At 34.0% G+C, this 15,509-nt stretch overlaps 1 protein-coding gene across 2 annotated transcripts in view; it reads right to left on the reverse strand.

Moving 5' to 3' along the window:
* The window catches only part of LOC125677158 (uncharacterized), a 44,930-nt gene continuing 29,421 nt past the window's right edge, over positions 1 to 15,509 (reverse strand). For both annotated transcript variants that reach the window (XM_048915133.2, XM_048915132.2), the window contains 2 exons: positions 5,236 to 5,290; positions 1 to 138 (listed from right to left, as the gene is read on the reverse strand). In XM_048915133.2, coding sequence (XP_048771090.2) covers positions 123 to 138; positions 5,236 to 5,290 — 71 coding nt within the window. In that variant the 3' untranslated portion in view covers positions 1 to 122. The remainder of the gene's footprint in view (positions 139 to 5,235; positions 5,291 to 15,509) is intronic.

Below are 15,509 nucleotides of genomic sequence, written 5' to 3' on the forward strand. Positions count from 1 at the left end.
GTCAGTAACACAATTTTACATCCAACATAAAAGTGAGAATTTCGCTTCACACCATTTCACCATGACTCCATACTGAATACCACTTCGACTAGTTGTGCATGTAATAGAACATCCAGATATGTTTACACCTGATGCTCTCTGAAAAGAGAAAAATATTAACTTGAAAGCAGAAAAACTTAACAAAAGTGGGTTGGATGGGTATTTCAGATTTCTCCGCTCTAAAATTTTAACCATCGACCTTCTCGAATGGATACAGAATGGAAGAGAAGTGAGACTGCAGTAATACTAGAGGATATGACGTGTGTTGCCTAGAAAGAGGGTGTTCCACCATCGGATCTCAGTGCCAGCACTCGTGACATAGAACTGACCTTCATCTATATGTATACTCTTATTGCGTATTTACATACCTGTAGGATTCTCCAGTGCTAAGGGCAAGCATAATACATTTTATGTGTCAATACATTATACATGTAGTATATAAACATAAGTTTTGAAATCATTAAAATCAAATTGTTTTTGAGTCGGCTCGCGAAGCGAGATGCTCCTTGCTGTCAACGGCGTGCGGATTTATCGCGGCTCACAAACTTTCTGTTTATTCTTACACCGACAGCAAATAAATCCAGAGCACAAACTGATCTTCAAAAATTTGCTTTTGTTTAACAACTTCATTGGGTTGTTGACATTCTTATAATAATGTAATTTAAATGAGTCCCCTCAATACGTTTAAAGAAACTAAACATAGTGCGCATGAATACATGATGAAGCAAATTAAGTCAATAAGTGTCACAGGCGATAGTACATTAAACATGCGACGTACGCGTGTATAAATATATCAACTGAAAAAAATAGATTCGTAAACATGAAACAAATAACCTGTGAGTAAATATTTCATAGTAAAGAAAGTAATATCTCGCTTTCTTAAGTTGGGAAAGCATAGTAAATATTTGAAAATGGTATTGTGCTATTACGACCGATCATACTCCCCGTCGAGGCCTCTTCGAAAGTGTGTTATTCTGCGGGAATCTACCGGAGTGAGACGAGGAACCACGTTCAGTTTGTTATTTTTCCGCTTTCAGACTATTCTACGGTCAGATATAGATAATCAAATTTACCGTATTTTGCTGAATATATTTAATAAACATCCCCTTTTGGGGTCTATAAATTATGGAAATACCATTGTTCGTGTAAACGATCGCATTTAACTTCACGAGAAATCTTTGTGGAAATAATCAGGTTCTCAAAAAAGCATGCACTAGAATTTGTATACAGTGCAGCAAATTTGTTTTTTAAGAAAACGGCAATCTTGTCCTTATACACTCTACATAGCAGTATTTTCGGGGAAATAATGATAATTTCAGATAAGCACGAGAGTTTGTAGCAATTAAGTTTTAACAGACTCGATATTTTCTTTGTTTAAAGTTCATATCAATTAAATAGCCAATGCGAACATTCAATGTTTTGTAATCAAAACATCACCCAAGCTTCGAAAAATGACGTACCAAGGTGCGATATAATGACCCCCTCGGTAATTATAAACATATCCATAATCAAAGCTAGTAATTTAATTGGTACTAAATGAAGAATTCAAACTTAACCCTCTAAAATTCTGCCGCATTTAGATGGGTAAGTACATCAGTCGTTAATGCAAAAATAATCGCATATTCCCAGACCCATGAAAAACGTGCAACATGCAGAAATCTGACAAAATCAAGTGCCAAAGGACGTGTACACAAAACATGTGCTAGTCACGGTATCATAATATCACGGTAGTTTTAAAAATTGCACGATGATACATTTTAATTGGCTGTTTCATAATAATTAGTTACAGGGTGTAAGATAATTTAAAAAAAAAAAAACAAACAATTTTACGCTTTTAGAGAGGTAAACAACGCGGCGAAAAATTAAGTGCACATTGCATTGACTAAAACAAAATGAGTCAAAAACCTTTAGTGGTATGTAGTATGTGTCCCTTCTCATAAAAAAAATTAAAAAGTGCGTATTATATTTGGTTAAATGCATAATTCCGATTGTAATTTTTTCTAGAATTATTGAAGCCCATTAATTTCATTGCATTAGTCAGTTTTTACGTTTTTCCGAAGTACGGAAACCCATTTCAGCCTTATTTCTAAATTCATGTGAATGTATATGAGATTCTGTAAACAATTACTTATGCCCTTTTCAAAGAAGAAAGGGGGGTTGGATTGCTTTGCACTTGTCGGTTTGCAGACCACATGTTCGCTCAATATCACTTGATCGTTATCAATGATGTTTCAAATGTTGGTTGGTTATGAGTAGAAGAGGACCCCTATTGATTTTTAGGTCAAAAGGCGAAGAGATGGTCCACTCTGGACATAGAAATATACAGTCCGTTCAATTTCTTGAGGACATCAAACTTGGTACACTGGTGCATCTTAAGAAGTAGATGACCCCTATTGATTTTGAGGTCACATGGTTAAAGATCAAGGGTCAAACTGGACATAGTAATATATTGTCTCCTATATTTCAAGAATCAGTAGCTTGATTGACACCGAACTTGGTTCACTGGTACATCCTATGGAGTAGATGACTCATATTTAATTTAGGTCACATGGTCAAGGGTCAGTCCATTCTGGACATAGGAAGATATTGTCCACTCAACATCTTGACTTGAATTGGTTTGGTACTATTATCAATTAAATGATGCATGTGTATAACCCTTTTCAATTTTTCAATTCTGCACCACGTTCGGTGTTGGGGGGGGGGGGGGGTATTGTTGTATGTTTGTCAAACATTTCTTGTTTGCTTCGTTGTTTTGATGGTAGCATTTTATGACTAGTTGCTAAATAAACTCTCAAAATATGCACTGAGAGTCAGTACTGTAAAAACAGCGATGTTTCTTACAGATGTCAACTGCATAGTCATTGTAACCTTGACTAAAGTTTAAGCTCAAGGAATTCATTTGCTAAACTTTTTTGTTGGATGGTATCTTCTTACAACCACTGTGGTGCTTATTTAAGAGTTTTCTGTTGTGATATGAATATCCTCCAATTCTTAGCATTTGTACATCATGGATTGTTTAGCACAATCATCAGTTAGCAATGACTCTTTACATCCATGTTTGATAGGTACATGTAATTTAAATGGCAGTGGTCATGACTTAGTCAAATTTCTCTTTGTGATATATCTCTCAAAGTATAAGAGATATCTCTTTAATCGTTGAAAAGGAGATATATCCCAAAGAGAAAGATATACCTCTTTCCAATATCATTTTATCAGTTTGAATGCTCAAGAAATTCTACTAAACTAGAAGCCCGTCAAAGCAAATCTTACCATGATGGCTGCAATCCCGGGCGAATATTTTGCGTTTACCGCATGTGAAGTGTATACAGGTAACAAAAAACAGAGACCATTAATTGATAAAATATGTGACCGAGACTTGATCAGCCTTTTGGCAACTTGATAATGATACCCCAACCATCTTTTCAACCTTTTCCGCCATTTTTACACTAGAAGTATTTTGATTGATTAAAAGATAGAGTTACACAATATTAATGACGATACAACAGGGAGAAGTCACTATGATCACCGGGGGGAAATCTGTTTAATTTAAACAGATATCTTCTATTTTTGTTGTTGAAAATTTAAAGAGACATCTCTCTTTTTACATTAATTGAGAGCTATATCTACGATTGAGAGATATCTCTTTCTGAGATATTTCTCTAGCTTCGCACTCGTGAAAATATTTTTTTAAAAATCCTGTCTCACTCGTGAAATAAATTCTATATCCAACAACAAAACATTGTATATACTCTATAGATGCAATGTAATCGTGCGATTGCTATTTAATGTTTAGAATTTTGATTTGAAAGTCGGTTAAATTACATAGGACGACATAAGACGGACAATGTTCGGAACTGAAATTTGCTTTTCATTCAGAATATATATGTACATGTGATAGAAAACAGAGCAAATGTCATGAGATTAATTAATAGGTAGCGAGAAACCAATGACGGCGTTTCTTACTGTAAAGAGGTGGAGCTTAAGTCATTTCGACTTTTGTCAGCGCTGATGTGGACGATCTCTTAACAAATGAGAATCTAGGTCACCATTTAGCACGAGGTAAATATATAGCGTCGAGAAAGTCACGCCCTATTAAAAGTCCAAGGCAAACTGAGATTTGTACTAATTTTCACGCAATTTTAAACAAATAAATCCCTTGGAACACCTTTTCTAACATTTTTTAATTTTTACACCTCTCAAACCCTTACCGGCCCTTAAATCTGGACGTGCTTGCACCAATGTTTCTTGTTTTAATTTAATGTAAGTTATATAATAAATGACAGTCCGTGTCGGGGTTGCATATCGTGACAGTTAAAACAAATAAAAAATTCTGTATGTTGCCCGTACACGATTTTTTTATGAGATTGATCACTGTTCGTTGTCTTCACCTTTTTCATATTGTCACAAGTGTAGTTTTGTTACAACTTAAAAACTAATTTGCCCGTTGGGATCCGGGTTAGAATAGGTCCTCAGTGCCCCTTGCTTGTCGTAAGAGGCGACTAAATTGGGCGGTCCTTCGAATGTGACCGCAAAATCCCAGGCCCCGTGTCACAGCAGGTGTGGTACGATAATGGCCGTAAGCGCCATGCATAGGCCTAAATTTTGCAGCTCTTCGCCGGCAATGATGACGTCTCCATATGAGTGAAAAATTCTCGAGAGGGACGTCAAACAATATAAAATCAATCAACAGCTGTACAAGGTCTGAAGGATGTCAAATAAATGCTGTAAGAGGAGTTGTTAAAAAAAATAGGTACCGTCTATTCAAGGCATGCTTGAAAAATGGCAAAGTTGAACTACAGGTGTTTTGTAATGTCTGGTCACTTTTAAATAGACAAATGCACATTTTCAATGTGTCCATAAAAATTGTACAAAGTTTGAGGAATGTCAAGTTAGAGGTGTAAGAGGGGTTTATTTCACAAAATATGTATCGTCTATTTAAGACATTCGTACAATGACAAAGTTCAACTACATGTAAATGTTTTGAAAAATGTCTGATCACTTTCAAAAAGACACATACACATCTTCTATGTGTCCATCACAAATGTACAAAGTTTGAGAAACGTCAAGTTAGAGGTGTGAGAGGAGTTGATTACACAAAGTAGGTACCCTATTACAGGGACGCATTGTGCAACCCGACCAAAAATGACTACTAAACGTAAATAAATAAATCTTCAATACTTGTGAAAATGCTCTTACTCGATATGGTCCGGTACTTCACGTAGTTCGTAGGCATCCCGTCCATTTCCATGAGCTACAATGTAAACAATGTTGTAATAGACTGGTCTTTTGTATTTGAGAAAGGGGTGTGGTCTAGAAATATATATATAATACATGTACAAAAGAAGGTGAAATCCCAATTCAAAGAGAAACTGTACATATACTGTATATTGTAGAAAGTTATAATGCTATTATTGAATTGTCATGGGTTAATATTGTTCTTGGACTGCATCGGTTCAGATATATACTTTATACTGGACACATGTACGTGTGTATATATAAACACAAGGCTCAGCAGTATTCTATTCCTAATATTTTCTATGAATAAAATGCATCGTAAAGCTAACAACCAACTATATATATATATAATTTTCAAAACTATTTTAAAATGTAACGCCTGAGGATTATAAAATGAAAGCGCTTGCGTTAAATTTTTAACTTTGTGTACTGTTTATTCTATTTCTTTTAATATATATATATATATATATATATATACATATACATATACATATATATATATATCCAATAATAAAAGTTAAGAAACACAAAACTCGAATAACATTTCACTGTTAGCGCTTTCGGCTTTAATGCCTCTTCAGACAGTTATAAAATGAAAATATTGCTAAGTAACGTCAACATATCACGACGTAAGTAATTGTCCTTTGTGACGTCATAATAAATTACACTGGTAGCGGTATAATACACACAATATTAGACAAAACCTGGAAATCAATTACAGAGTTCAGTTCAATGTAGTTTCAATTTTACACAGTTATTTTCTATTAAGTTTGGGATTAAACAATTTAATAAAGTATTCCTCCTTTGTAACTCTGGAAATTTCGCAGTCATTATACATTTTATAAAATGGGAATATGTTGAAATCTCCATGACCACAATTGGCAAAATGTTCGGAACATGGCGAATTTCTAATACTTGGATCGCGAATTTGCTGCTTGTGGACGCTCACACGGGCGTTCAGTTTGTTGGTTTGTCCGATATAGTTTTCATTACAGGTAGGGCAGGTCATACAATATATTACATTTTCGGATTTGCATGTCATGTTAGAATTTGGTGTTAATTTTTTGCCGCATTTAAGAATTTTTTCTCTGCCTTCCTCTAGATGATTACATGTACCGCATGATATCTATCTTAAGAAACTCTCGACACGAAGAAAACGATGTAAACAACGATATTCCTTTTGTAATTACGCATAACCCACGCAACCACAATATTTTTGGAACAGCTAGAAGATTTTTTCCTATATTAGAACAATCCCAAAATCTCAAAAACCTGATAAAAGAATCTCAAATAAAAAACCGCAGAAGACAGGCTCCTAATCTGAAGAGAATTCTAACGCGTGCCCGATTTACTACGGAAAATTCCAAATCCGTGCAAAAATGTGGTGATTCACGTTGCGGTACATCTAGAGGAAGGCAGAGAAAAAATTCTTAAATGCGGCAAAAAATTAACACCAAATTCTAACATGACATGCAAATCCGAAAATGTAATATATTGTATGACCTGCCCTACCTGTAAGGAAAACTATATTGGACAAACCAACAAACTGAACGCCCGTGTACGCGTCCACAAGCAGTAAATTCGCGATCCAAGTATTAGAAATTCGCCAAGTTCCGAACATTTTGCCAATTGTGGTCATGGAGATTTCAACATATTCCCATTTTATAAAATGTATAATGACTGCGAAATTTCCAGAGTTACAAAGGAGGAATACTTTATTAAATTGTTTAATCCCAAACTTAATAGAAAATAACTGTGTAAAATTGAAACTACATTGAACTGAACTCTGTAATTGATTTCCAAGTTTTGTCTAATATTGTGTGTATTATACCGCTACCAGTGTAATTTATTTTGACGTCACAAAGGACAATTACTTACGTCGTGATATGTTGACGTTACTTAGTAATATTATTTCATTTTATAACTGTCTGAAGAGGCATTAAAGCCGAAAGCGCTAACAGTGAAATGTTATTCAAGTTTTGTGTTTCTTGACTTTTATTATTGGATGTATTTACTGTATCAAATACCGAATTCTTTATTTACAAACTATATATATATATATATATATATATATATATATATATATATATATATATATAATTCAATAAAAAAAGCAGGAAAATCTACAGTTCCAAAATATAAATAATTCAATAAAAAAGCAGGAAAATCTACAGTTCCAAAATATATATATATATAAAAAAAAAAAAGCAGGAAAATCTACAGTTCCAAAATATATAAAAAAGGCAGGAAAATCTACAGTTCCAAAATATATAAATATATATATTTTGGAACTGTAGATTTTCCTGCTTTTTTTATTGAATTATTTTGACTGTGTGATATCAACTCTTTCTATTTGGATTATATATATATATATATTAGTTACATGTAGTATCTTATTGTGGGAAATGTTCCATAAACCATAAACTAATCAAAATATCCTATACATGTTTATCTGAGATACACGCAGTTACATGTAAATGAGTGAAGACTGTCATTTCATAAAATCATCAACACTATAATTTTAATTGGCGCACTATTTTGATTTTATACAACACACTAACTGTTTTATTTAGGATACATATAGATGATAAGTCCCGTGGGAATCCGGGTTAGAATACATTTGTAGGTCCTCGGTACCCTTGATTGTCGTAAGAGGCGACTAAACGGGTGATCCTTCGGATGAAACCACATAAACCGAGGCCTCGGGTCACAGCAAGTGAGGCACGTTAAAGACCCCTCACTGCTCAAAGGCCGTAAGCAACTAGCAAAGGGCTATATTGCAGCCCTTCACCGGCAATGGTGACGTCTCCATATGAGTGAAATATTCTCGAGCGGAACGTTAAATAATATAAAACCCACCAACCAACATAGATGACGAGTTGAGATTTGTTTATGTTTCAATCGTTACTGTTATTATCATCAAAGTCCCATTATATTGTCACTGTTACATGTAAGTTGGAACTATTTTGTTCACGCCCAAGGATATAATCTCTTCCTAATTAGTAGTAAAGTCACAGAAGATAGTGCAGCGAATTCAGCGTCTATTCGAATAAATTAACCAGGCAAGTCATTCAATAATTTTTATGGAGTCAATTTTCATTATTTTGTAAATCTTATTCGTGTAAGATGAAAGATTTTATGGCGTGAGTTGAGATAAGTTTTTCATGTCAGGAACAGTCAGCAAAATAGAGAAATTTGATTGGCCAATTCCTAGTTCCCAAGACTATATAACAGAGAGAAGCTCGATTTATTTTCTCCGTCAGTGACCACGTCCGAAAGTAAATATTTTCTTGACTATTTGATAATAAAACACAACAGAAAAAGTGAATAGGTTGGTTGTGTTCGTTACAAGATCGCTTTTAATAAGCAAACATCAAATTGACAAAGCTGAAAAATCACTAATGAAAGCACATGAATTCAAAACTGAAAATGGGCTGGGTTGGAGGGAAGGCTAAGGCACAGAAATACAAAAGCGACCTTTGTTGCTTGTAACGAACCTCGCACTGCCCGAACACTGACCATTAGTAGTATATGTACTAAGCGTAAAAGCGCTCGTACATGAGCTCAAAAACCCGGGAAATGTATTTACGGAAAACAACGAAAAATGACGAAATGTAAAACGTACAGACATTAATTGAGTTAGATAGCTTTTACAAGAACATCCATTTGAAAGTGTCAGGGCAAAAAGAAGAAACTTGGGTACAAAATGAATTTTTTGACAAAAGATCATAATCATTATAAAGAAACTATCTAAAACGTTTTTACTATTAAATATTTGGACAAATTACAATACCTTTACAATTGCAGAATCTTGACAATTGAAACCCTGACAAATACATTCCTAGTAATTGAAAGTTACATTAGTATTACACCTAGTGTAATTGATTCCAGACAGCAAGTGTACTAGATTTCATTTTATTTATTTTGTTATTCCTCATTTATTATCCCTTTTGTACAATGTTCTTTAGGCAAGCTACTGACAAACAAGGTGATAGTTCAACAGTCTCGTTTAAGGTAGCTTCGGATAGCAACCACGTGATCAGTAAAAAAAAATTGTGTACTTTCACGTGAATTTATTTTCCGGAATTCCTTACTCCATCATAGAATAGTCGAAAAACAAAAAGGGGTTCCGAAAGTGTTTTGTTGCTGTGACTGACAGGCCTAGAGAAAATCAGCACATATCACATGATAAGTATACGTCAATGTCTGTAATAATGGTTGATCAAATGTTTCATCTGTGTGAAACTTTTTGCCAAACGAAATGTTAAACCAACCAACAATCCATGTATCATTGACTGCCCTATTTCGGTGACTGACCAGAATCGGTGACCTTTTGTTTACGTGTTCGCGTTGTCGTTTCCGGTTGTAGACTGTGTCATCAATTTCGCCGTAGTGTTTGCAAACATATATAGAGTACATCTTCAATTTTTTCCCGAAAATGAACCTCTAGAAGGAGAGTATGCAAACAATCAACACGGGCACCCCAAAAATAAGCCCATTTACTTATTAGTTTTTCAAGTAAACCTTCAAATTGATATAAAGTATACCAAAAGTCTAGAATTCTACACTATGTTATTTTATTCATTGACGTTTAGTTGCGCATTTCTCCTGTATATACGTTTTAACTTTTGGCAAACTTATATCAACAATGGTTACCGAAATAGGTGACGTCACCGTTTTAGGACCACAAAGTGACATGTTTTTTGTTACGAAAATATATTCAATTAACGTACCAATGGAGTTGGAATTTTTGGATGAAAGTAAAGGAATTTAAATATTTTAATGGTAGGAGTATCATTTATTTTTTTAATCCAAGTGATTAATGAGAAAATCGCGGTTTTTCACTAAGGTCACCGAAACTGGTCAGTCGACGATACATATATGCGCTACGTAAACAAAGTTGTTGATTGATGCATTGTAATCTGGTAATGTCCGAGTGCTGCGTGCTGCGAGATTAAATACTGTTTATACAGTCATTGAGAGGCTAAACAAAGTTTCTTGCAAGAAGGGGAATTTGGTGGATGCATTCAACTTGGACAACGAAATCATAGTTTCGTTTGGTGAGTGAAAAAAAATGCCATAAATTTGTATTCAAAGTTCAACTCACATTTCCTCTGTTATTTCACAACGCGATTTATAATAACACCTGTAAGTTTAAACACACGACATACAGTAGATGTATTATTTTGTATGTATATATGTATTCCATGTGTGCTTAAAATATAACTCCCACCTGTGCATGTAAATGTAAACGGATGTCATGTATACCACATTTGTAAACATGTGCTCTCACAACTCTTTTATTAAGAAAATATCGTTATGAAAATAACCCTTACGAAAATAGCATACCTTGAATTACATGTATAAAAGTGATGAAAAACAAATGTCTATATAGATCTACTATCTAGGGGTATGGGAGAACCGGATAGAAAGTGAAAGGGGGGGGATGTGTTGAATTATAATTCCCTAGACTATAGTATACATATACTATTACTTTGAAATTTCAGTGACCTAAGAAATATATAAAACAGATGATGAGTCTATGGCAGTTTATGAAAACATATCATCTGATATTGCAATTTATAATTTTGAAACATCAGTATTTAAATTTTCACTGAATATGTGTTGAGACACAATTTTAAAATTCACATTGTCTGACGCAGTCTAATTACTCAATGGTATAATATAGACCTAACTGTGCAAGTATCAATTATGATGATCCTTTTTCTAGGCATCAACCTGAGGACCAATGGATGTTAGATAGGATAAGTGCAGGTTGAAGTGGGTTTCGAGTCAACAAGTTTAACAACAAGAGAGGTACTATATTTTCTTTAGATAAACATCAGTCAGCATTTGTAAAGACAATTCTGGGTATATCAGATATTCATCTTTTTTGCTATATTTAAATATATTTATCTATATTTTGAACAGGTACTCCATTTACAGTGATGATGACATATCCCCTGGACCCCACAACTCCACAAATTTAAAATTGTTTGATCAAGTTCCGAAGATTAAAGAACTACTGCAAAATTTGGGACTTGGATGAAAAACATTAATTTACTTATGAGCTCAGAGCAGTGGATGTTGTACATTAAACTAAATTGTGAATTTAAGGGAAAACAAGTACATGTACTCATGTATTACATGTACATGCCTTTTGAAAGACAATAATATTGCATAGATGTAAAGGAAATTTCACTGTTGATTATTATTTCTTAGATGTATTAGTAAAATATGTGCACATGATAGAATACCAATTTTATAACTTCAATCAATTTGTTTGAATTTTCCTTGTAATTCAAAATTTAGTTGAAACATACATCACTGATACATTAATGTACATCAAATTTTTAGAAAAGTTTCGTAATGGAACTAAACCCCCCCCCCCCCTTATACGTACAGTGAACATAGACCTTCACCTGGAAAATTACAGTTACATAGTTAATGCAATATACATGCATTCTCAGTTATCCAATAGTGCGTTTTTGGTTCATTGTGAAACTACAATTAGGAATCTTAAACCTATCAAAGACACACTTATCTGGGAGGGCAAGATGGCTCAGATGGACTTGGTGATCCATGGGCAGTCCATGGGTCTCTTTCCATTGATATTAATTATTTATTGAAATATGAAATGGTTATTTAAACATTTTAGTGTATTATACTGTATAGTGATATCAATTTCTATAAAAAAAAAAATGTGTATAGGTAATATATTGGGTCCAGTTATTACAAGAAATTGTATGAAAAATAACTAAATATTTAGGCAATCATTGTGAGTGCAAAAATGTCAACTGCAATAGCACACACTATAGATCATTCTTAAATGGCTCATAGAAACTTCTAGTATTGTGATGTTGAATGCTTACAGTGGTAATTTGGGAATGCTTAATCATTTAAGGTCAATAGTTTATCTCTGCTGACTGTATCTCCTAAAATTCATTTCTGGAAGGGAGGGGGTAGGGTTACAAAATCTGACATAGTTTCAGATTAAACCTCATTTTGGTATATATTTTTTTCTATTCAATATCTTAGATACTACTCGACTTATTGTAAAAATGAAATAAAATCAGAAATTTTATGAGCAGAATTTTTTTGTGTTTGAAAAACGCCATATATAGGGTAAATTTGGCCAATAGCCAAGTCGAATCATCCCAATGTTTTCCTTAGATGCATTTTGAATTTCTAATTAATGTTGATTTTTTATCTGTTTGTGTTTAATTTACTTAACTTTATATGACAAACAATATTTCTGGTGTCAATAAAAATTTTATTTGAAACAGCCTGTGTATGAAAGGTCAGTTTTTAGAATGGTTTTTATTTGTTTTGAACAGATTTTATTGATCAAATCAAAAGATTGGGTACAAGTTCTAACAACTTACGTGTCCCTCTCCCAAAATATTACAATATGGCATGCAAGATACTAATTAACAGGTAAAATGTACAATAATTAGACGAATCTACAAGTTTTATCTATAACTATGAACAGCTAAAAATATTTATATTAGTTTCCAGAGGCAGAAATCACAATTTATATCAATATTGACCAAGTTAAGCATGAAAAGGCGATTAAAAAGATTATTTTTAGCTCTAGGGTTAGTTTTACAAGCGAAAGAGATGAAATACATCTTCATTGACATGTCCACATGTACAAAACGGAGAATTTGTAATATTTCGTTTATAAAGATCACAATGAACTATACGTAAGCTTTGTGTGAATAATGTTGATGTATCGTTTCCCAAAAGAGTAATATGATGGTGGTCTTGTAATGTCTGTTATTATATTTTTGCGGAATGAATTGATTGGGATGGCTTCTCTGGCTCCTACATTTAATAAATTCCACTGTTTTACGGAATGGGGTACAAATGATTTTTTGAATAACTCTAAGCTGCATCTTGGAAAATAAAACTGATCTTTGTTTCGTGTATCATAACGGGATGTAGCTTCATGTTCATATGGAATAATTTCACTTAGATAGGGGGGGCGCTACCATTGCAAATTTTAAACATGGTAGTCGTTTTTGTGATAAAAGTTATGAACAATGTCAATTTTTTTTAAAAAGTAGGTCAAATGCCAAGGTCAAAAGATTTAGCACCCACGGAAATGTATTGTCACAAGGAATACTCATGTGAAATATCAAAGCTCTAGCATTTACTGTTCAAAAGTTATTAGCAAGGTTAAAGTTTAAGACAGAATTACAGAATTACAGACAGGACAAAAACAATATGCCCCCGATCATCGATCTCGGGGGCATAAAAACAGTAAAGGTCCTAAAACAGAACCTCGGGGTACACCAGCAAATATATCGAGTTTTGCCGATAAAAAGTCCTTATTATTACTTTTTGTGTCTTCTAAACCAGTGTAAAAGATTACCAGATATACAATCAAATCTCTACCCAGTAAGAAAAGACCGGTCGCGGTAGCTCAGCAGTAAAGCGTTCGCTTTGTTACATGTACCAGGAGGTAGTAAGTTTGAGCTCTGTTCGTGCCATGGCCACGTCAAACCTAATATGTAAATATATTCTTCGCCAAACGCTCGGCATTTAGGACTTTCGGATATAACCTTCAAAATGGAGATCGTGACAAGCGTTGATACTACCACTCTGGGTACAAAGCATAATATGTCTAAATTTATGGTACAAGTCTCAATATAAGAACAAATTGCTGACGGGACGTAAAAGAAATAAATAACCTGGTAAGAAAAGAAAAATGGCTGAACTTGGACAACGAGTTCCATTATGGTTGGAAAACTGACCGCGTTGGACTGTTGGCTAGATATGAGTGGGAGATGCATTACTGTTTTAAAGAACAATAAAAGGCATTTTGATACAGTTCCTTTATTTATTTCTGTGCAATATATGGTACATGTCGAAACTTTCTTCGGTCGGGCATAAACCAAATATCTGACACTAGTGACAGTGATTTGAAAAGTATTTAGTGGTTTACACGAATTCACGTGTACTTAGTTACATGACAACATATTAATCTAAGTAACGCTCGTAAAAGAAAGTAATATTTTGTTTGGTTACTGAGCTGAAATCAAAAAGGTAATCAGGAAATCTCATTTGAGTTTTCAGCTCATGTGAGCTTTTCTGATCACCGTTTGTTTGTCGCCTGTCTGTCCGTCCATCCGCCTGTTTAACTGTAAACTTTCCACTTTTTCATCTTCTGCTCCAGAACCACTGGGTCAAATTCAGTCAAACGTAGAACAAACATTTCCCAGTTGAAAGGAATTCAAGTTTGTTTAAATGAAGGTCAATGCCTCCTTCAAAGAGGAGATAATCACGAAAAAAATAAGGTAGAATCATTTAAAAGAACCACTGAACCAGAAAAGTTGCAATTTACATGATAGCTTCCTGACATGGGGTAGGTTTATTAATAAGCAATAACAATATGGGATGAAAGTTTTAAATGCGAATATATAGGTACATTGGTAATTAAATTAAAATCATTTGTTAAATATTGTTCGGATGATAAAAATTATTTTTCATAGGTGTGGTCCAGGGGGTGGGGGGTGGGTGGACGTGCCACTCTCAGATGTACTCTTTGGGGAATAAGTAAGTTTGAACCCCCAATAGAATGCTTTTGACGTCTCTGTGTCTCTGTGTCTTTTCCTCTTTTATTCGTTTTTAGCCCCCTTGAGATGCTTGATAATGTAGGCACGTATTATGTCAATGACATATTTAGAGGGGAACCCCCCACCCCCTTCACAACAAAACAAAATAATGTGAGTAAACTCCCAAACATTTTGCCCAAAATGGCTGTATTTACAGGTACTGTACATACTCTTGCCGACTTATTTAATGTATTACTATAAATTCATGGGGTTCAATAGGAGATTTTCGAGTTCTTCCATACATGTACATAGCTATTTTATTTTCATAAAAATGTGTAAATGTCAGTTTAATGATCGTTTGTAACGATTAAAAAAAATATTTTTGAGTATTCAGTTGGAGTCTGTCATTGGCCTCTCATTTACAAGTACAAACTGGGTTAAATTTTACTTGCCTATCGAAGGAGGTGGACATTTCCAGAATCCAGAAGTGTCAGTCCGACATACCTAGACGTATATTGTGTCAGAACTTTTATCGCTGAATATACTACATTGATAAAGAACAAGCAACCTCTGATATTTTATTATAAATCTGACTGTATTAAAACACGGGGTTCTAAGTTAAGGTCCAGAGTAAAGATCCTGATCGAGGATGCAATATGTGATATATACTAATTT

This window comes from Ostrea edulis, chromosome 3, assembly GCF_947568905.1.
Source record: "Ostrea edulis chromosome 3, xbOstEdul1.1, whole genome shotgun sequence".
NCBI classification, from domain to species: Eukaryota; Metazoa; Mollusca; class Bivalvia; order Ostreida; family Ostreidae; genus Ostrea; species Ostrea edulis.